Raw genomic sequence first — 23,442 nt, forward strand, 5'->3', positions numbered from 1 at the left:
AACTGATTGTTTTAGAAAAAGTCTATATGGTCACACAGCAAATAAAACATCCCATATAAACCACAATTGTCACACTTGACAATAACTCTGAAGAGTGACACGTTTCACATAGATGCTTGTAGTTCTTTACACGGGCCTCTGTTGTTTGTTGGAATGCCTGTCTTGAATTAAGATAGTAAGATGAGCTGCATCTGTTCATGCGTGGGTACTGTTTGAGTTAGTATAGAAATGTACACTAGTCATGCATAATAAAGATACCCTGCTATACAAGGGGTGGACACTAGGTGGCAGGCTTTGCCAACTTTGCACACAGCTCCAGTCTGCCGGGGAATAAAATGTCAAGTCATGGCAGGGGAGAGGAAGGGACATGCATAGGGCAAACATTACACTGGAAGTCAGGTATATTGCTTTTCATAGAATGTGCGTTTATCCCTCATTGAGATTGTTCCACACCTTGTAAATATGCATACAAAGGCTTCTCCAACTAAAGACGGCACTGAGCTACAGCCTTCTCTGCTGCTGTCTCCAACCCAGCTCACATCTGCCTCATTGTTCTTTCCCTTCAAACAAAACAGATCTCCGGATGCTTTGTTCTTCCTCGCTTCTTTGTGCATCTCTTTTCTCCTCACTTTCTTTTTCTTTCTCTGCTCATTCTCTTGCCCATTCCTCCTCTCTGTTCCCTTTACTCCCACCTACAATTTCTCCTTCCTTCCTTCCTTCCTTCCTTCCTTCCTTCCTTCCTCCTTCTTCCTCCTCTCTGCAGGGCAGCCGGAGAGTCTGGCATTTCTCTAACAGCAGGAGGGAAATCTGCACCCAGCCTCGGCCCATGCTGGGCAAAGAGAGTGTGGGTGTGGCATGTCTGACAGAGGCGAGTGTGTGTCTAAGTGTGTGACAGGCCACATGTGACTGGATTCCCCATATTAGCTCTAACAACACTTATTTCCTACCTTAAAAAGGAGAAACCCAAGGAATCTATTTTCTCTGAATGGATTATACTAAAGTAGTTTGCATTCTCGATTATAGTTTCAGATTTGGTTCAGCAACAATAAGAGATCATAAAACTGCTGGGTGAAAATAGATTTTATTGTTGTGATCGGTCACTCCAAAAAATCAGTCGAAACTTGGCCCTAAATAACCCCACAGCACCTGATATGAGCTGGAGTCTATTCCTCATCAAGAGATTTGAATTTATTTAGCTTCAGCACCCCTGCCAAATGTGATGAGTGGCAACACTGGCTGAAGACCAACAGCAAAACCTTTTGTTCCAAATGTGTCTGGAGAGGGGAATCAGACAATTAAGAACAAACAAACAAAAAAAGCCAGGCTCTGAACGGTCTGGTATCAGAGGGGAGGAATGGTCGCGGTTCAGTCTCAAACAGTAAATGAAAGCAATAAGAGGGCAATTTAGAGCTACAGCAGTGGGCGGGTCAGGGATGACACCCGCTGTGTAGCTACGATGTGCCTGTTTATCCCCACGGGTGATGAGAGAGGAAGAAGGATGAGTGGCGGGTCGATTTTTCTCTCACTATTGTTTTTAAAGTGAAAAACAAGAGTGAGGGACGTGAGCCGAGGTAAGCAAGGAGGGAGAAGCAGAAACAAGAAAGGCAGAGACTGTGTCGGGGGTCAGATGTGTCTGTGTAGCTGCGGTAGCGGGGAGGAGGACAGGGCTGGTCGCGGTTCGATTCCTCGGCTCTTCATGAAAGACAGCAGCTGGTCGGGGATCTCGGCAAGGACGTCCTTCGCTAGTCGAGCCATGCTGAGGACCTGGTTGCCAGATCTGTCAATGTAGTCTCTGAATGGAACGAACTAAAAGCAGAAATCATTATATACATCCTGTTTATTTAGTACAGATTATTATGCAAGTAGCATACCAGAATAGACAACATAAAAATCTTTTTTTTCTGAAGATCTCCCAAAAGATTAAAAAGTCTGGAACAGTGCAATGTTTTGCGAGAGTGATGAAAACTGCCAATATCTCACATAAACTGAAGAAATCATCAAAACAAAAGATTAGCGAGTGACTCAGAGTACGGATGAATTCAGTTAGATAAAGGCTCATTAAGGAAAGTTTCCCTTAGACAAATAACACTAAAAGGCAGCTATAAAAAGCCACTGATATTCAAAACTGACGGTGTCTCTGGAGTACCAAAATCCTCAAGTGGATGCTGGATGCTCCCAAGCGTGGCAGTTGTGCAAAAGGTTCCATCTGACCAACTCTCACAAGGAGAAACAGTGGGCTCAAGACCGCGGATGCCATGTTTGCATCACCACCACACTAGCAATGATGCAGGGAGGCCAGTGATGATGGGTATAGGGTCCCTGGGGGTACAAAATAATATGTGGATCTTCTAACTGCCCATTTCATGCAAAAGGTAGAATCAAACCTTCTCGGACAGAATTATTCCCATGCAGGACAATACACTATTTCATGCTGGGCAAAACATCACTGGCTGGGAATAAAAAGACATGGACCATCAGCCCTGGACCTCGGTGTCATTAGGATAATATATAGCAGCATATGTGGAAACAGCAGCTTATTATTGCATGAGACAGCAGCTAAGGTATCGAAGAATACCTCTTAGCATATCTAGGAAGCTGCATTTGTAGGCTTTTCATGGCTGGCTGCAGAGTTTTCAAGATTCATTGTCCATTCTGATTTCAAACAATGTGGATGATGTCCTTTTTTTAACCGAAAACTGATAAACCAGCTTCTAATTTCACATTTGTTAAATAATGAGAAAGAGTGCTTGATTTGGGTATTATGTTTTTTGCCCAATTCCACATCAGGAGGTTAAATACAAAACTTTCAGAAGTTCTCTGTCATCTTAATGTTTGCAGAGATCTTTTCAGACATGAAAAATGGAAACACAGCTGGCTTCATCTGTCTCCTGAAGACATACCACTTGCATTTTGTACATTTGTCATGTGATATTTGGCACCAGGTGCTGTGTGACAAGGGAGGGGAAAATAATGATACCAAGTAAGACAGCGCGTTGGTTGCATCAGTGATGGATTTTAAAGCTGTTCATGCCTCCGAAGCCTTACTTAAGGACCACTGTGAGCATGAGGGAAACCTTTGCCCCCCTCACAGTGAATCCTCTCAGACGCTGTCTCATCGGTTACAGCTTTTATTAGATAATGATTTCAGCAGCATACTTTAAAGTACTTTAAAAGTAGAAAATACATGCAGAGGATGTTGCAATAGTCATAGAAATTTCTGTGTTTTTCCCCAATTGCCATATGGCTCACTTGCTGTTTTTCTACATTCATTATCTTAAATTTGTGCCATTTTTTGTGCTTTCATGGCTTCAACCACCATTTATTTGACTTTTTTTTTTTAACACATTAAAAGTTCTGAAAAAGAAACAGGACTCCCCAAGATACTTTGCATTAGCTCAACCTACTGACTTCTTTCAAATCAGGGTGTGGTTGTGGTGCTGACATGGAGAACTGTTATAGACTGTATGTGAAAGCTGGACATAACCAACATGCTAACATTACACTCTGCCCTCAGCCACTTTAACTCAGCTGGAAAAGTGGCAGAGGGCAGCAGCAGCTCAGGTCAGCTGATTACAGTCCGAACAGAAGGAAAATCTGCTGGAGCTCTCAATAGAAATTTTAGTTAGTTTTGTACAATAGCTGGTAACAAAAAAAAAAGAAGAAAAAAGAAAAAAGATATCCTTCAAAGAGCTACTTTTTTACTTTCTTTCTTTTAACTTTTAGCATTATTAACACAAATAGCTGTATTTAGCATCATGTACATCATGTATGCGAGCATCTCAGGTGCACAGCCATAGCTGTGAGCACAAAAGCTCCACAAACTTGTGTTGAAACATTTTGTTTACGAGGACCACCCAATCAGAATAAAGCTAAATGGAGGGAAGGGAAAATGATTGTTTCAAACAGAGTATGGAATTGAAAGAAACATATTCGAGTTGCAGAATGAAACTATAACACTGGAGATCCGACAAAAGGTACCCTAATATTCTTTTTAAAAAATTTATGCTCTTTTATGTGTTTTTGTGTCTGAAATTTTACATGGTAATGTTGCCAATGTGACTTTTAAGTGGACATAAAAAACACTACATGTGTGAAGGCTAGTTTGCGCCATGGAGCCCTACTCTACTCAGGGGCTTAATTTCCAGGGGGGTTATGACCCCCCACCCAATAATCAGACCCAACCAATAAAATTATGAATTATCTTGCATAAATAGGCTGTTCATTTTCTTTACTCATTTCAGTTATTACCAGCAAAATAGTAGCATGTTTAATCATCTAGGAATTTGCCCAGATTTATTTATTTATTTAGACAGAGATCTTGACCCCCCCCCAATGTTCAGCACAAAGTTACGCTGATGACTCTACTACCCTATTCAGTCTGTGAAGCTAGAGAAATAACTGTCTCCTCCATACCTGCTTCATGCCCAGGAGGACGGGGCTTTGGCTGTCCACACCCACTAGTAGATCATTACATGAAAGAACCTTTTAAATACAAGCGCGCTCATGCTCACAGGTATACACACGGGTGCTCAGTGATGGCAGTACACATATTGAATCAATAACAACAAAAAAGCGTGAAATGTAGAGTGAGTGAATATTTTTCCTGCTAAGTGTAACAATCCTGATTGAATTATTGTGGTAATGAGGTTAAAGGCAATCAAAGGATTACTGTGTGCATGCAAATGTGATTACTGCTGCAAGTAAAACAGACTCAAAGACAATATAAGCTATACAAAAACAGCTTTAGAACAAGCGCATAAATTATATGGCTATTAACCTTGTGAGGGGTCAATTTTGTTTTTCATTAGTGCAATGCTTTACGGTGAGAAGTTAAAAATAGCTGCAGTAAAGTGTGTGAAGATTTGTGGATGTGCTCAACAGAAAGACATATAAAATGAAGCTCTTGGCTTGACTGCAGCACTTTCACCTATGTTCTACGAAGAGCAAAAAGGAGATTTAAGACGGATTATGAAAAAAAAAAATTGAAAGTATCCTGTGGCGGTCCATTGCAATCAAGTGGGACACAGAGCCCTGCTTCCATAAAAGCAGCTGCCCTTGAAGCGGTGCCTAACGAGAAACATTTTTTACTCTCACGATTCAGACCACGAACAATCCAGAATTGAAAAATGAGATGGAGTCCCTGCTATTTCTATAATAGCCTGTGATTAATTTGTTTACTTGGTTTTCGAGCAGTTGGAAGCTACTGTGACATTTTACATTTGTAAAGTATAACTTTGAAGAGGCAGAGTCAGACACGCTGGGCCACTTCTTGCACATCTTAATTAAGACTCACGATAAACTTCAGTGCTGTTTCTATAGGTTCATAGCGTTTCTTTTCCTCAAGTATTACGATCTTCCAGATTTGTTAGTTTATATGGGTTATATAATCCACCACAGGTGTTGGCTACCTATGGCTGGTATTAATTTCAGGGTGATGATGTGTTTGTCAGACCCTAATGGAGATTTTCAGGAGAGTCAACTTACATTTCTTTTTGTTTTCTGACAATATACTTGAAGGAGAAACTTCAATTATCACTTGCCTTTATGACACAGTTCATTGATTTTAACTTGTGATACATATGCACATATCTATAGCGCCTGCACTGCTGAGGAGCATCAGTTGAATGAGCCATTAGAGTCATACAGCTCTTCCTTGCTTCTTTATAAACTTACAAAATAGTTATTGTCTCTGTGCTGGCTCAAACAAGATTAGGATGTGTGTTTTATTGCCATAAAATGTGACAATGTTGAAATTAATGCTAAATCACATGGAACAATAAAAAGCAAGACCAACTTTGAAGTGAAGTATTTCTAAACATGAATGTATTTTTTTCCTCTCGGCTTTTAGACGCCATACATATATCTCTTTAAGTGCTCATTTATCATGTTACCCTTTGCTGACTCTTCTTCACTGTTATCCGGAAATGCAATAGTACATTGTTATCAGAGACCCTTGTATTTACCCATTTATGTTCTCATATCTCTAAAAGGCTGTCTAAAATAACTGTTTAGTGTTGCCAGACCATTCTCTAGTGGGATCACCGCTTATTCTTCACCATACTCTCAGCTAAATAAGTTTCTCTCTTGTTGAGTTTGGAATTGGGAATGTTATAAGTGTGTCTTTTGAAAGATGAGGATCTTTTTAGCAACCTTTTGCATAAATAAATATAAACGTTCTTGCATTTATAAAGTAAAAAATCTTGGTGTCCGAAAAATCTTATTAATATTAGTATTCGGTACGACCACCTTTATTCTACAATACAGTCTGAACTCTCTTAGGTAAGCCGTGTTTTACAGATGGCTGTAGAAACTAATTGGATTACCTGTCTCTTAACCTCATATTGAAGATGATTTAAGCCAAACCTGTTACTTCTGATTTTCAGTCCAGCTCTTGTGTAATCTGGCATACCTCAGCCTTTTCTCACTGTTTCCATTCCTTAAGAATGGCTTCTTGACAGCCACCCTTCCCCTGTGCCCATTTCTGATGAGGCTTCAGTGAACAACAGATGGATCAGCTGAAAGGCCAGATGCATCTCTCACATCCTGTGTCAGGTCTCTGCTGTTTCTCAAGCACATGACTTTAAGATACTGTTCATCTACTGTTGACAATTTTTAGACCTATCACATCTTTTTTGTCCTCCACTTGTCTAGTTTTCAAAAAGATTTTTACAGGACACATTGCACACCATGCTGAGATATGCCAATTTTCTGGCTAATAGCTCTTCGGGAAATGACCTTGTCTCTCAAACTGTTATCTTTGGCATCTCTCACAGATTCAACTACAGAAATGGGAACTAATAACAGAACTAATAATATTTTTCTTTGCATAGACAGTAAAAATATAGATGCAGCTTCCTGTTCAGAAAACTAAGCCATTGTGCCCTACACCTGCATTCTATCAAAAGGCCACCAGGTGGCGAGAGCTGTGGTGGCAAAAAGACTTCTGGTCCTATAAAAAAAGGAAAAAAAGTATTTCTCTCCTGACCCCTATAAACACTTTGCTTTTGAATTCATTTCTTAGTAATTCATTTTGTCATTTGTTTTGTAAAGTCTTAGCGGTGTTAACCCTACCTTAACACCGCTAAGACTTATTAAGAAAAAACAGCTGTTGTTCAGTGAGCAAGCGGTTCCAAAGTCAGACGTGTACCTTGTTAGTTCTTGGAACTAAGACCAGAAAAATTCTTTACAGGGTTTCAAAGGAGTTCAGAAAATAACGGGAGGCATCACTGTAGCTACGTCCATCTGTTATACTGTCTATGCTATTCTTCCAACAGCCTGCCAGTAACAAAGTGTCTAAAGATATAGTTTAACACGGGTTCTATGATATCTTTCTGTTATGTGCAGACATAACAGAAAAAACTAAAACAGTTAAAAAGTTAAAAATCACTGAGACAAGGCGAACTACAGAGGGAGAGGTCAAAGAGACCACACAGCAGACACGAGAACACGACCAGGATCACAAAATGGAGCTATTTAAACTATAGTCAACAAAATCTGGGCAAAGGACTAAAGCACAGAATAACAAAATCACAAGTAGAAAGAAACAATTGATCAGATCACTAACAGCAAACTATAAAGCAAGAATATAAAACCTTTCTTAAAATGAACACAAACTATGAACTCACAAACAACTGAAAAACCCTGGGTCACACACCCGGAACGCTGCATCCTTTTGCTTTTCATAAGTAAATACACAAACAGATTTAATACTGAGGCACATGCCTTTTATAAGTTACGACTATTTAACACATCAACACATATATTAATATCACCACTTCCTAAACGTCATTTTAACATCATTTTCATACATGACATTGATTAAAATGTTCATTTATTTCTTTATTTCTTCCTTCTTTTTGCTGCACCCTTTAGGTTTACCCCATGTGTCAGTCTTACTGCACACCTCACCACTGGCTCACTGTCACACCCAATCATACGTTTTCTTTAGATCCACAAAGACTTACTCGCTGTCCTCCATCCATCCTCCTCGCTCTCATTTTCTTCGGTCATGCTCCTTAAAACACTCCTTCCATCTTTTCAACACACTTTCTTCACTTGTTAGCAAATTTCCTTCCGTATCCTTAATCACTCTAGCTTCCTGCACATCCTTTCAATGTCTCTGCCGAGCCAATCAATAGAACCCAGTTTAAGCCTTTTCCTTTGCCACCTCTCTCTTTGCTGTACATCTACCCTCTACCCTTTCTCCATCTCACTAACTATCCCAATTTTTATTTGCTATTTTCCTGTGCTTCTTCATTTGAACACTGAGTCTCCCTGTCCTCTATTTTTTGTCTCATTGTAGCATCTTTACCTTACAATATAAAGTGTCCTGAGGTATCAGTTGTTGCTATGAAAATTTGATTGACAGGAAAGAAAGGGCGAGCCATTCAAACCTTTTATGGCTTTAAGTCACTTTTTAATGTTTAAATTGAGACTTTAGAATAACCACTGTTAATAAATGGTGAATTAAAAGATAATTTAAATGTTGCTCATTTTTTTACAGTGAAAAGGAATGATTGATATATATATTAATATAAACCAGTCATTAGCAAAATTACATTTATAATTTATTCTTATGACATTAGTCTGTGTGATGAAATGTACCATAGCTGATGAGAAACAGTAACAATTACAGTAATGCCTTTAAGCTTTGTAATCTATCTGTTAAAGGTTACCAAATGTTGTTTTTAGTCAAGGTTTTGCACTGACTGATGACTGATAAGCAAAAGGCATGGATGAGAAACGTCGGCATTGTTATACAGTAAACTTGTGTAATACATATGGATACTGCATACTGTATGAGGCAGTCCCCAGTGAGTGTCTGAGTGTGTGCTATAAATGCAAGCCGTCCTCCACCGGGGGACATAAACCCCACGCTGATGTTGTTGACAGAAACATGCTCAAGTCTAACCCGAGGACTTAACCGAATTTCGAGGCGTACCTGAACAATGTCTCTCTCAGCAAGACGTCCTCGTGAGGATACTCTCACCTCATCTCCATCCAGCTCCTCCATAGCTAAAAGGAGAGAAAGAGGCAGAGCGTACATGACTCAACCAAAGGGGGAGAATATAAAGAAGGCACAAGACGTTCTTTTGTATTTCACTGTATAATTGCTGAAGCAGAACAAAGCACAGAGGCTAAGAACGGGTACTCAGCGCAGAACTGTTAGAATATTTTATACAGCAAAAAACCTCGAGCCAAATATGGAAATGAAAATAATAACTGAAACTAATTCCAGCCACTCAAGAGTGGGACTGAGTAGCTTAAGAATACAGAGGAGTGTTTAGAAGGCAAGTTCAATTACAACCAAACACAGAAGGAAATTTGGAAACATTTTACAGTACAGCCCATGACTAAGGGCGTAATTCCCCTGTAATTAAATGGAATTGTAATGTGTTTTATATGAAATTACAACATTATCATATGTATGCATGTAATTTACAAGCATGCCTAAAGTCACTAGAATAAGGGGTGACAAGTCATGTTTTTACACGAAAGATAAGTACTTACAAACACAGTAAATACATTTAAGTAGTACATAAGTCATATTAAATATTGCATAGGTTCTTTTGTTGGCACCCTATCATACGTTTTCTTTAGATCCACAAAGACTCACTGTCCTCCATCCATCCTCCTCGCTCTCATTTTCTTCAGTCATGCTCCTTAAAACACTCCTTCCATCTTTTCAACACACTTTCTTCACTTGTTAGCAAATTTCCTTAGTCACTCTAGCTTCCTGCACATCCTTTCAATGTCTCTGCCGAGCCAATCAATAGAACTCACTATAAGCCTTTTCCTTTGCCACCTCTCTCTTTGCTGTACATCTACTAACTATGCTGTAACTGTAAGTACAGCATCATTTCCTGGTCATTTAATGGGAAACAAAATGTGTCAGGACACAGGTTGTATTATGGAGTGACTTAACCTAGCCCAGCGTCTAGATATTTTTACAGGAAATGAGACACAAATTATACTGTAAGTATTTTTAAGTATAGCATAAATTAAAAAAAGGCACAACTGAATAATAGAAAATCAATCATCAATATCAACATAAAGAATATGGGGCAGGGCTCTAGAGTGTGACCAATTTGGTCAGAAATGCGACCAAATTTTTCAGTGGTGCGACCAAAAAAAAAATCTCTGCAACTCTCCGTATGGTCAACGACAGACACACATTATGCCCCTATCGTGGACTAAACCAATCAGAGATAGTCAGGGGCGGGACCTCTCTGATTGGCCGTGGTCCAGTTGAAAGTGCAGGTGGAAGAGAGAGGTGAGTAGTTTGAAAAAGGCGATATCAATTCATTAACGGATTCCACACAAAGACGTGAACACAGAGCGGACCCGACGCATCAGAATCAGCTTTGTCTTTCTCGGCTTTCTCACCGGACGGCCCGAACACGGACACACTGTCGGAGCTTAGCGATTCTGATGCGTCGGGTCCGCTGTGTTTACATCTTTTTTGCGCTAGATTCTGAGCTGCAGGTTTTGTCTCTCTCCAACCAAAATTCGCAGAGCCAGCAGCAAAAGAAGCAGCAAACTACGCTTCACATTTGATCAATGTCGTCATGAATTCCCTCTGAGTTTTGCGGTTTTGCTTCGACCACGATAAAAATTACACTTCATACACAGTTCTCTGTGTGTACTTCAAGAACAGTTTCTCGTCTCTGTGGCGGAGGTGTGGTCCCGGGCGCGGTAGCAGGGGAGGAGTGGTGCGGTGAGCTCAACGGGGCGGTGCTGGAGACGCAGGTGAGAACAGCTGATGGCGTTTTGGACTGATGATGGTTTCCTTCCCTTTTATAGTGAGACGGGAGAGGAGCGGAGGAGGGCTGGAAATCAGCTGAGACCGACAACTGTCAGACTGTGGTCGGTCATAACAAAGGAAACAATAAATAAACGTGGCATCTGGAGACAAAGACCTGGGTGTGTGTGTACCTGTGTGTAGTGCATTTCACAGTCTCAAATCTGTTTTCTGCATTATTCATTTGCTTATTACCCACCAGTCTACCGTTGTTTACAGCGCTGTCTTTTTCTTTTTTCACTTAAATGACCTCGGACAAGAAAGCCTAATTTCTGCTGTTCAATACTGAAGAAATTTAAACTTCTTAAAATTATGCAAAATTGCAGAATATTGCAGAATATTTTTAAGGTTATCTGCTATAAAAAGCCAGACCAGGAAAATCTCCTTCATGTTTTTCTGTGTTTTATTCTCAAGTTACTTTCACACAAAGGCATCTGCTGTGATGTTCACAATTCTGATGAAGTCTCACATGTATCAGTACTGATAAATGATCAGAATTATAATATTTCTGACTGTCTGAGGCTAAATTGAATCGAATCAGGACTTTGATAACTGGAATCGAATGGATTATAGAAATCAGTGATGATACCCAGCCCTAGTGAGCAGCCTACGCCCCACAGAAGTGGATGTAGCTGTGGGTAATGAGAAAAGATGAAAAGAACGATTGATAACTTTTTTGTTAAGTTAAGGCCTGAACCGTCTGAAATTCATAGCCAGTGCTCTGACACAGTGCCATCAATCTTTGAATGCTGAAAAAGCACAGTGTATCCAGGAAACACATTATATGCTGCAATAAATGCACTGACCAAGTGTCCCCTCTCCCCAATGCCTTTCAGCAACAGACAGCAGCAAACAGGTCGTCAGAGGAGGCCGAGATGATGATTAAGTTTAACATTTTCTACAATATTGACAAAGCACTTTAAGCACAAGTTTGTTAGTTAATAATTTAGAAATGAATATTGTCTGTATGGACTTCCCCCCCAAAGAAAGTGCACATGTAAAACTGCAGTGATAAGCGATGCGGTTGAAAAATTTGAGTGCGCCTAACGTTTGTGCCGGCTCGCCTCAATTTTTAAAGTTAGGCGTACCGGTGCGCCCATGTCAAAAAGTTAGTCTAGAGCCCTGTGGGAGCTTATACCCTTAGTCATGAGCCTTATTATAAAGTGCTACCTAACTTTGCACCAGGCTGGAGGTGCGACTCTTAAAGGTAATGAAAAATAGCACCTGCATAAAACTCCATATCTTCCATCTGACCAAGACAAAAAGGTAAGGTCGCTACGCACAACTTGAGGGTGCAAATACATTTATACAGAATCATAGTTAATAGGGGGCAAAACCTCCTGGCAAACAATGAAAGATCATTGGCTGACCATTTTTAAAAAATACATAATTCTGATTTTAAAAATTGTTTCCAAATGGATGCTGTGCCAGTATCGGAGACATAACCTCACCATCTGCTGGATGCCCTTTTTAAACATCCCCTCGATGTCACTGTTAGACTTTAAAGCAAAATGAAGCCTGTGCTTGAGAATTGCTTTACGATATCCTTTCATCCAATTCAATTTCACTTGAGTTTTATTTCTATACTGACAGTTCACAACAACAATTGTGTAAAGGTGCCAATAATAGAGAATGCCAGTGATTAGACAGTCCCTTTTGAACGGAGCGTAGAAATCCCTCTGAACAGGAAAAGACTTCCACCACAATCAAACCATCTGCTGCAACCACTTAGCAGGCAAAAAATATTGACATGCAATGAAAACACATGTAAGTGAAAGGAGGGCATTGGAGGAGAAAAGTTCAATGTATTACGTGTCTACCAGGAGCCTGAAGCCCTAGCAGCATAATTAAGGGATGGTTTAGGGTTTTCAGATCCAGCCCTGACTACAGTATAAGCTTTATCAAAAAACTCGTGAATTATCTGGAATCCAAACTGGAAGCTGGTAGTGATGAGCTTGCCATTCTACTTTGGGAAACTCTTGGAGCCACAATTACCCCGCACTTTAAGAGCCAAATGCTCCATTGGGCTAAGATGATGATATGAGGACTTCAACACATGATGAATCAGGAATTTGTACGTGAGGAGAAGCATTTTTAAATACTCATTGAACATTATCAACAAATGAAACCTTCTCACCTGTGAGATTTAAAAAAATAAAACGCACCACTCATTTTGGAGAATAATTATTAACCTATTGGGATAACTGCAGACGGGACTTGACAGCCAAAATAACAAAATTCAAGCCAATCCATTAATGACGTAACTAAAAATAAAGGAAACATCAAAACTGGTTGTGCTACAATGATATAAAACACACATTAGACAGAGAGTCGCTGTTGTTGTTGCATTTCCAAATAGGTTTGGGGGTAAGGGGGGTGGCATATTACTAGAAAGAATTAGTTAATTTCAGGGACAGTCAAAGCAACACAGCAAACACTAACTTAAAATAAAACCTTGATTAATTGATTGACTTAGGCATCAGAAACCTCCCTATAAACCAATGAAAAACAGGAGAATATCAACAGAAAATGGCAGCTCTCCTTTTCTGTTCACTGTAACCGAAGGCACAGAAACAAAAGATGAATCGGGTTCAATCAGGATGAACAAAACAGAAAGAGAAACATAAGAAACTTAACAAAGACTGGCAAGCAAAGCAAAGGCTAAAGGCACACACTCATTAACACATCGTGCTCTGACAACCAAAATGGCCAAAGGCCTTGAAGTGCAACTTCAGTCAACTTATACAGGCTACCATCCACTGCAGGATTAAGATCTCAGCCAATGACATAAAAATCAGGACCTGGAAGTAGCATGATAAATGGTAAAAGGGCTGGGTCTTATATAGTGCTTTTCTACTTTACCTGAGCAAACAAAGAACTTTACACAACGTGTCTCATTCACACATTCACTTTTTTCTATGTTTAAGTTTCTTCTATCTAACATTCACACACATTCACTGCAATGGATGGATCAGAGAACAACCTGGGGTTAGTGTCTCACTCAAGGATATTTAGCATGCAGACTGGAACAGCCAGGAGTCAAATTAGCAGCCTTCCAATTAGTAGATAACCTGCTCTACCTCTGGAGCTACAGCCACCAAAGCATGGTAAACATTAACCATCTATGTGCTCCTTACTTTCTTTTAAGGGAATATAACAGAAACAATAGTGATGTTGTCTCTATATAACTAAGAACAAACCAAGAAAATATTCACTGTATTACAATTAAGAACTTGACATCAACTTTTCTAGTTGCTAAGTGGTTGTCATCGTGCAGCCAAATAACACCGTGTTCATAGCGTGTGCAGCAGCTAGCACATCCACACTCTGAGGTTCTATTAAACCAGTTTGACCTCGCGACCTCCCAGCACGCCTGAGTACTTTCACCACCAATCCCAGCATTTGATTCCTTAAACAAGTAGAAAATGATGGGCCGTCCAACATAATGAGGAGACTTTATGTTGTCACACCCTGTCGAGCAGTAACACACTCACACACGCAAACAGTTCCCACTGAAAAGTCATTCATTGATTTGTGGGCTGTAAGCTGCTTGCACACTTGAGTCCATTGACTTTCCTCAGCTATTTTCTCAGGAGGGGGCAGAAAGAGCTGGTGTACATAAAGAACCAATTATGACACAGCTGCTATTCCTGTTCGAGTTCCATCAAGACAAGCAAAATTCCAGTGCTGTTTGTCAGATAAAACACCACATCTTTGTGCCTTTCCAAAGTCAGGCTCGTTGAATTTTATTAAATGTGTTTGGAGCTCAGATTTATTCTGTGCATGGTCCTTGTGGGAAGATCTTGCTCAGCTATATATACATACGCATACACATTTACACACTGCATACACATGCGCACATATGTACACATACACACACATGCTCAAACAAAATAAACAAAATCTCAGTGACTCAATCAACTTTACCTACTCTGTTTTTTATGTGCATTTTGGTGATAAATATTAACTTTTAACTCAATAAATGCCTTCTTTGGAGTAAAGCCCATCCATCCATCCATTCGCTTCCGCTTATCCTTTTCAGGGTCGCTGGAGCCTATCCCAGCTGTCATAGGGCGAGAGGCGGGGTACACCCTGGACAGGTCGCCAGTCTGTCGCAGGGCCAACACACAGGGACAGACAACCATTCGCACTCACATTCACTCACACATTCACACCTAGTGACAATTTGGATTATCCAATTAACTTATCCCCACAAGCTGCATGTCTTTGGACGGTGGGAGGAAGCCGGAGTACCCGGAGGGAGGAAGCCGGAGTACCCGGAGGGAACCCACGCAAACACGGGGAGAACATGCAAACTCCACACAGAAAGACCCCGGCCTGATGTTGGAATTGAACTCAAGACCTTCTTGCTGTGCGGCAACAGTGCTAACCACCGTGCCACCGTGCTGCCTGGGAGTAAAGCCAAAGGTAAATATTATTTTCTCACTATTGGATACTTTGTTTTTGACATTACATATAAACAGAAAAACTGAAAAAATGCAGGCTGACATTACAAAGTCTGACTTTTTTGTTGTTTTGTTTCAAGAAACCCTAATCTAGTGTTATTAGTGGGTTTTTTTTTTATTATTATTTTGCTTGTTTTATGGAGACGCTCATAGGGCATGCACACAAAACACTGTTAAATATAATTAAATATAATTAGAGATTTGATCCTTACCTAGTGTTCTGGTCAAATTTGACCTGTTTGACATTTGACATCAGCAAAAATACAGAGCATTTTATTTCCCAACGCCTAACATACCTACGATTTGTCACGGCCCAAGGTGTCTCATAGTAATGCTAAAGGTACCCTTCCGCGTCCTTTTGAGGCGCTCCAGATTGTCCAATAGAATGCCGCTTGCAGTGGTAACACGCTTAAAAGAAATCTGTATCCGAGTGACTTCTAACCCCTAAGTGTGTGATTCAGATGTATTTCAGTGTCTATTTATACACCCACATACAATTTACAAGCATACGTCATTCAAGCTGCAGCTCTACTGAACACAAGCTGCTATGGGTGCATCATAAAAAAGAGAGAGGAAGAAAAACACTGTGCATTGTCTTTTGTAGCTGAGGCTAAAAAGTTATTTTTCCAAGAGAGAGAAGGTAGAGAAAGAGTTATTTCCTGTTGCTGTAGCAGCAAATGTGTCAGAAAATGAGGGCTGCCAGTACCTTATCTTCAAGCTCAGGTGTGTGAAGGTAAGGGCTCTTTAGCTCATTATAAATGAGACCAAAGCTTGATTTGTAGTTCTCTTTTGAATCCTGCATTGAAATGCAGAATTGCTCTAGTATCACTAGTAAAACTGGTTGGAGCTAACTAATATTGGACAATCGTTACTTTTACTAATGCAAGAGTTAGCGAGAGACTACTTGAGAACTGCCTAAATCTATACACAGACTAAGACTGAGAATAATAGGTTAAATCTTTGTATAACTGTACATATGCTTTTTCTTTTTCAAAGTTACACTACAGCAGAGAGGAGACCAGAAATAGAGACACAGACACATAACACACCGTAATAGCTACTGGAGAGATGTAGAAGAGGAACTGTTGAGGTCTAACTCCCCAGTGTTTCAACAGCCATGATCCCATACATTATGTATGTGTTAGTGAGTGTGCTGGTGCTTTCGGGATGTGTGCATACGAGGCTGAGAAGAAACAGCACCACCACTAGAATTAGCAGGACAACAAAAAAGACTGGGTGAAAGACTTTTAAAAGATGATGTGATTTCATAGGTGCAGGTCTTGCATCACAAACAGCTCTTCTAATCTCTTCAGATACCAACAGAATGGAGTCTTGTGTATACTACCAGGCATCGTATCATTCAGCAGACCAAAGCAATGACTGTTATGCCATTATCTGTAAGAAAGGCTCAAAACAATAGCAGCACATAGAGTACATGGAGTAAAGACAGCTCTATCAAACATTTTAAATAAAGCTGCTGTGGCTATCGCGAGTGCTATTTCTTTCACACGAGGCTTATGTTATGTAATGTTCCACACAGTGGCAAGGCCACTGATGATGTAGCTGATTAACAGTTGTTGCAGATGATGGCATTATTAACAGTAGGTCTTAAAAACATGACAATGCAAAATTTGGAAATTAGTGTATGAGCGTAATGAGGTTAGCACTGAGATTTGGGACGCACATTTTTCTCCATGATTTATGCTTCATTAAATTTAAAACACAGGCTACGGCTGTGTTTAACCTAATGCCCAGGAGGCTAAACAGCTTTCTCAAGAAAATGCTGTCCAAAAGAAATGATGGAGTAACTGAAGTCCTTTGTCACATTATCTAACAAGTAACCCTCCCAAAAAAACAACAAAAAAAACCTATGAAATATTGGTCGGTAGGTAGAGCTTGCTGGCTGCCTCTCATTTTTTCACAATCTCTCAAATGTCATGGGGCTTTTATGGTGAGTCTGAAGCAATCGCACAAAAAGATAGGTGAGGAGCAAAGAGACAGATTGATACAGATTTCAGTCACAGGCTTATAACTGGTTGGGTTTTGCTTCTTTTTTCAGGCATCTTATAGTAAAGACAGACAGGAACTGTTGAGGAAGAGCAGAGGGGGAACGACATGATGCAAATTACCAGGGCTCAGCTGCTGAGGGGCTGGTCATCTGTCACATAATGAGTCAGCATTCATCCACCTCTATGAGGCACAAAAACTTCTTTGCAATTTTTATGGGCAAATTGAAAATGTGCATAAAAACATGGATGGAAAGTCATCTACTGTGACATGGAAACAGGCAGGATAGGACTTTTTTTCCACCTTCACATTTAGCCATAAAATAAATAATAGACCCTGTTAGTATACCCAAACACTTACCATCAAACTCAGCCGGCCCAACACCTACGATGATAATTGAAAGAGGGAGTGCTGCCGCCTGTTCAGACAAAAGGAAAGATGATCCACATTAACTCATTAGATTTTTAAAGCCACGAGTGAAAAGCAGGAAATTAAATGTTGATTCACACTTGTTAAACGTTTTATCTTGTTTTGGGCGAGGCTATTAACCTGATGCAGCAGCCTACATTTTGTGATTTAAAGTAATGACCTGAGAAATTTACTTTGCACTGCGTGATGGGTAATTAGGATGAAGACAATAACAGAGAGCTTGCTTTTAATGCTCTACACTGTGTGCTTTGAGAAACCTCAGAACCCAACCAAACACTGTTTAAAAATTAATTTGATGGGTTACTGAAATTACTGACCTCTTCAAACACTAAGTCAATAAAGATGAAAAAAACTCCCCTCTGTTCAAGAAAAGCTTTACTTAGAGGCTCTTACCAAAGAATGCTAATCGTTTTTATCCAAACAATGTAAAAACATTATCCTCACCCCACACGCAGGAGAGTCAGTGGGGTCACAGAGGGCTGTTATTCATCAGTACGCCTACAGCTTTAATTTTTAACACATGCATGCAAGGGAGTTGTATACATGTGGTGTTTGTTTACTCACATTGACCACAGCCTCTTTGGTCTGGACCATGTCAGATATCACTCCATCTGTGATCATCAACAGGACAAAGTACTGAGAGCCATCTGTAATCTCTGCTGCACAGCTGGGGAATGTGCATAGACAGACACACGGACACCCACGCACACACATAGACACACACATAGAAATACACAGGTTAAAGCTAATAATCTGCCTGTGCAAAGAAAACATAAGAAGGCCTATCTGTTTTTGGGGCAATGAGCTGCAGATGAGACTGATTCAAGCTTTGTCAAAAAACAAAACTAAATTTATTGAGAGCTTATATAGAATTATTAATGCTCCTATAGAACATTAATAAATAATAATCAAATAGTCAAATGCAAAAACAGACAATTATAAAGTACTAAAGTGAAAGTGATTGTTCTGTCATAAAACGTGTCATCCATTCTTTAAATTACTGCCGTGTTGACTGGTGCTGTTGGATACATGCTTGCCTTAGTCCCATAGGAAACTGCAGTTTCAAAATATAAATGCAAAATATGAGTTATTTTGAATTGAAATCATGAATTACACTAAACTTGAAAATGTCAGCTTCAGAAATTTCTTTTTACACTTTTTGAACTGATAACAGATTTGAAAGTTTCAAGCAGCTTGCCTGGACACAAAGACCACTTAAATTGCCCGTTTTCTACTTTCTGTTGTAGATGGTAAATGGACTGGTTTGGACTGATTCAGCACTTTTCTATCTGAGCACTCAAAGCGCTTTACACAACTTGTATATTCACCCATTCTACGCTGTTTCTAAGTGCTTCCTATCTAACATCCTCTTTCCTCACACATTCATACTCCGATGGATGCACTGGAGAGAAACATGGGGGTCCTTTCCCAGGGATACTTTGCATAAAGACTGGAGGACACTGTGATCGAACTATCAACCTTCCAGTTAGTAGCTGACCTGCTCTACCAGCTGAGAAACAGAAAAAAGATAAATTTATATTATCCTGAGCCTCAATTCATCCTCTGTGTGAAATAAGGCATTTTAGCTCCTATTTTAATCTCTACTTTATTTATGTTAAAGTAGATGCTAATGTGGGACTGGCTCTGTAGCGCTTACAAAGGGATACACTAATAAATTACTTTTTTTAATAACAAAAAAAATAAATAAATGCTAAAGTTTTGCCGACACCTAATATGACCAATGTTTATGGTGGATAATGTTAGAGAAATATGCTTGACAATGACTGCTATTTCTCTTACACAATCCTGCCTTGCTATAACACAATACAGACTTAAACTATATATAGTTACTGCAATAAAAAGTGGACTTTATATCTTCTACCCAGCATAGCGACCCATCCACTCACATCAAACAAACTAAAACAACAACCCTGAGCCAGAAACCTTTTAATAATAACAAGCACTCCAAAGATAAAATCCTGCAACCGCGCTTCTCATTTTTCCACTGCTCTTCATTCCCTGTCCATCATGGGGCATGATAAGAAAACAAGAGTATGTACTCACATAGCTAAAGATCAACTTTATCTTGATATGAAGCCAAATGAGTTTCAAGCTGGATGTGTCTGCGTGTGTTTTTTTACCCGCTGCTTGTAAATTTACTGTTAGAGGGAAGAATCTATCACCACTGACTTCCCTGTTTTGTGTTGATGAAAACAGTATAAATCTGTGTCAGTCAGTGTTTCTGTGCCTTTGTGTGTAATTGTGTGTGGGTGTGGTGTTAATAAATGGGATTGTAGCATACTGCTAGGATGATTTTGTGAGTATGTGAGTTTTTTATTTATATTCTCTTAGCACCACTTTAATGCCTTCTGCTGCTTGGCAGGTGGCGTTCCAACACAGGGTGGGATATATAAATGACAACTGATCATTCAGTGCACGTAAGTTTTAACGTCCAACATTCTGTTCTGTTCTAACAACCAGAGCAAAAACATGCAATTTACTGTGGCAGCAAAATCTTTTTCTTTCCCGTTTTTTTGTAACACATCTAGGAACCACTTCAGAAATAACGATGCAGGATATATAACAGCTATTTGCACAAAGAATCTTAACCTTGAAATTCTGAAATACTAAAAAAAAAAAGATTTACACATTTCCTGTGTCTCCAGTGCTTTTACTTTTTGAATGTGTTTAAGTGTCAAAGTCATAAAAAATATCGATACAAAGTGTATCGATATTTTGTCATTTGTTTAGTCTTTGACTCCACTGTTATTGCCTTCATCAGATTTCAGATAACACCAGGATGATGTACAAACATCAGATTGATAAGTACTGGTACTTACTGAGGACATCAGAATATCAGATTTTCTTAATTCCCCTGTGTAACAGGCTCATTTCCAACTTTATAAAATGCCATGCTGCACAAATTATACATACGATTAACCAAATAGGTGTCCATAGAGCTACAAAGCCCAGGAGCCTAGACTTACTGTTTTTTGCAACTTAATATAAGAGATTATAAAGTTTTTTTTCATTATTATATATCCCTGTATAAAAAAATGATATTTAACTCCTCATCACAGCTGTCTCCTGTCTAAACTTCTGACCTCCAAACTTTCACAAACAGCATTGCACATATATATATAATCTTAATGCTACTCAAATTCATAGCTTTCTCCAGGATTTACAGTCTGTGCACAGTATAGGTTACAAGAAAAGTAAGTGTATGTGTAAACTATGTTTATCTCTGTGTTAGCTGGAAGTTTAATTTTTACTGTTAAAAAAAACTGATCAACCACTTTTCATTTTGTAACACAGACAATCCACAATTTTCATAGAGTAGCTGAGCTTCTGAAATTGGCAAACTGACAATTTTGGATTATACAATTTTGTCTAGAAATAATTTATAAGAGAAGCTTTGAAAATATTGGATGGTAAATGAAATAAAAGGACTTCTCTGGATTTAACATAGCTGCTTACATCTGAAGTTTTTTTGCAGTGGTCTCAACAAAAACTCAATATTTTAAATATTCTTTCAAATATTATTTTCTGGTGCCACAGAATGATTAGCTGATGGGAGGCTGTAACCTTATGTCAGTAATATAAGGCATTCACAAAGCCTATACATTATCAAGATATAAGCACACAATTATTAAAAACTAATTTGATGTAACTACGTACACATACTACATAAAAATATAATATTTTACCGCATACATTCTTCTTCAAACTTACTTTGCAACTTTGTTGATAACAGGTGCAAAGTTAGTAGGTCCATACAGCTGCACCGCCCTCAGGCTCTGAAAATAAGTCTCCAGGACTCCCTCGATGCCCACACAGTTTGGATTTTCATTGTCACCATTCTGCAATAAACAGCAGACATTGCCCTTATGAAGTATGCAGTGCACATATAGGGTATATTAAATATTATACACAGGCTGGATATGCTGCTGTGAGCTTTGATAAAATCAAATCTATCTACATTTAATTGATTATAATCTGATTAGATTCATCACTGGGTGATGAATCTCATTTAAAAAGAGAGTACACACATTTACAACCCGAGTCAGCTTCACTCTTTAAACTAAAAAACTGGCTACTTTCTCACATAGCTGCCCAGCTCCGGCACAAACAACAAGTATCCAGTTTTAAAGGTTTCAAAAACACATACAAATGTTAGGAAATGCACTTTCTTCCTCTGTCTTTGTAGCATTCATCAACATGAAACATGAGCACAAATAGATATTTTCTATTCAAAGTTTCCACGTCATGTCACATTTTTACTACCTGCAAGTCATTTTTGACCAGATTTGATGCCTGAGACTTGTGAAACTGGAGTCATGGCACTGCGTGTTATATTCTGCACATTCACCCTTTTTATCAGTGATGGAATATTTTAACTAACACTGGAGATGAGTTACATGTTATGTGGACATCAGAATACTACTCCTTTGTCACTACTACTTCACAACACTAACTATAATCACTCTGAAACCAACAGTAGATGGACCAGTGTTAAAGAGCTAGCAAATGTTAGCTAATCCGCTCTCATCATTTTTTGTAAATGTTTAAATGCTAACTACTTTCTTGTCCTTTTCCTTCCAAACAGTAATATTACACAGGGACATTCCAACCAGTAACATAGTAAATAATACATACAACCATCTGCACTTTTCTCCCATCCTGGCATATATGTAAACATCACCAGCGCGCTGCTGTTTCAGTGGTTACAAGGTCCAAGAACTTCAGTTGTTTTTTTAGTTTTTTGACATATGATCCAAAAATGCATGGTTGGAAACAGATGGGAAACTGTCAGATCTCTGTTCCCGTTATTAACCAGTTTTAACCAGCGTGACGAAAGGCATATGGATAAAAATGCCAAATGTTAAATCACTTTGATCAGCCAGATTCCCCTTGCCAACTTTTTATATGCGGTGATTGCATTCACTGCAGTGTCTTTGGGGGGAAAAAACATTTTTTAATGGAAAGGACTGTTGCCCCTGTGGTCTTCAAACTGAAAGAGCTAAAACACTCTGGATCATAAGAAGTGAGATCAGTTAAATGCAAAAAACATTGTTACAGAAAGAAAACAATAGAACCAAAGAAAAATGAATGCATTTTTTTAAGTAGTAGTTATTTCTAAGAAGTTTTCCTATTTTTAAAAAAAAATCCTGCAGTTGTCCTGTCTGTTGAAGCACTTCTGTAAGACCACAGCAATCAATACTTTCACAGCACAGGTAGGTACTTCACTTCAGCTTCATAGCCACTGATTTTTTATTGGTTTGTCCCATCGGGAGGGAGCCGGGAGGAAGTGGAGCGGATCCTGAGAGATTCCTGCTGGCAGGCAGATGAGCCAACTTCTCAACTTGTACAAACAGCTGGTGTCACGGCCGCGTCTTCTAGTCCACCACACCCTGCCACAGATGAACTGTGCATATTTGCCTTCTACATTTAAACCGTGCGTGTGTTTCTTACCAGCGGGAACGCGTGGGAGATTTTGCCATCGGGGGGCAGCTTAGCACCGAAGCCATAGGCAGGAAAGAGCTTATCGCTGTCGTAGTCCTGGATAATTTCTCCCACTGCTTTCAGTGCCATGGCATATGCATTCATTTGGTACGGACTCATATAATGGAGGGAGGTGGGCTGGGATGGGTTACCTTAGAAGAGGAAACACACATGCACACACAGCACAATGTGAAGTGAACACTGCCTCCTTCTCTCTGGTTTGTTTTCATCTGCAAA

General features: G+C 39.4%; 1 protein-coding gene across 2 annotated transcripts in view; it reads right to left on the reverse strand.

Annotated features, from left to right (window-relative positions):
- Positions 1 to 728: 728 nt before the first annotated feature.
- The window catches only part of LOC102776939 (copine-9-like), a 118,618-nt gene continuing 95,904 nt past the window's right edge, over positions 729 to 23,442 (reverse strand). Inside the window, exons 15-20 of one of the 2 annotated variants that reach the window (XM_006785265.3) lie at positions 23,176 to 23,357; positions 21,436 to 21,563; positions 18,268 to 18,370; positions 17,635 to 17,692; positions 8,942 to 9,015; positions 729 to 1,806 (exon numbers count right to left, since the gene is read on the reverse strand). In XM_006785265.3, the coding sequence (XP_006785328.1) occupies positions 1,624 to 1,806; positions 8,942 to 9,015; positions 17,635 to 17,692; positions 18,268 to 18,370; positions 21,436 to 21,563; positions 23,176 to 23,357 (728 nt within the window). In that variant the 3' untranslated portion in view covers positions 729 to 1,623. Of the gene's footprint in view, positions 1,807 to 8,539; positions 9,016 to 17,634; positions 17,693 to 18,267; positions 18,371 to 21,435; positions 21,564 to 23,175; positions 23,358 to 23,442 lie in introns of those variants that run through there. The other variant, XM_087834358.1, reaches the window with a different exon arrangement.

The sequence above is a fragment of the Neolamprologus brichardi genome, chromosome 20, assembly GCF_056152115.1.
Source record: "Neolamprologus brichardi isolate AB-2024 chromosome 20, ASM5615211v1, whole genome shotgun sequence".
Lineage (NCBI taxonomy): Eukaryota > Metazoa > Chordata > Actinopteri > Cichliformes > Cichlidae > Neolamprologus > Neolamprologus brichardi.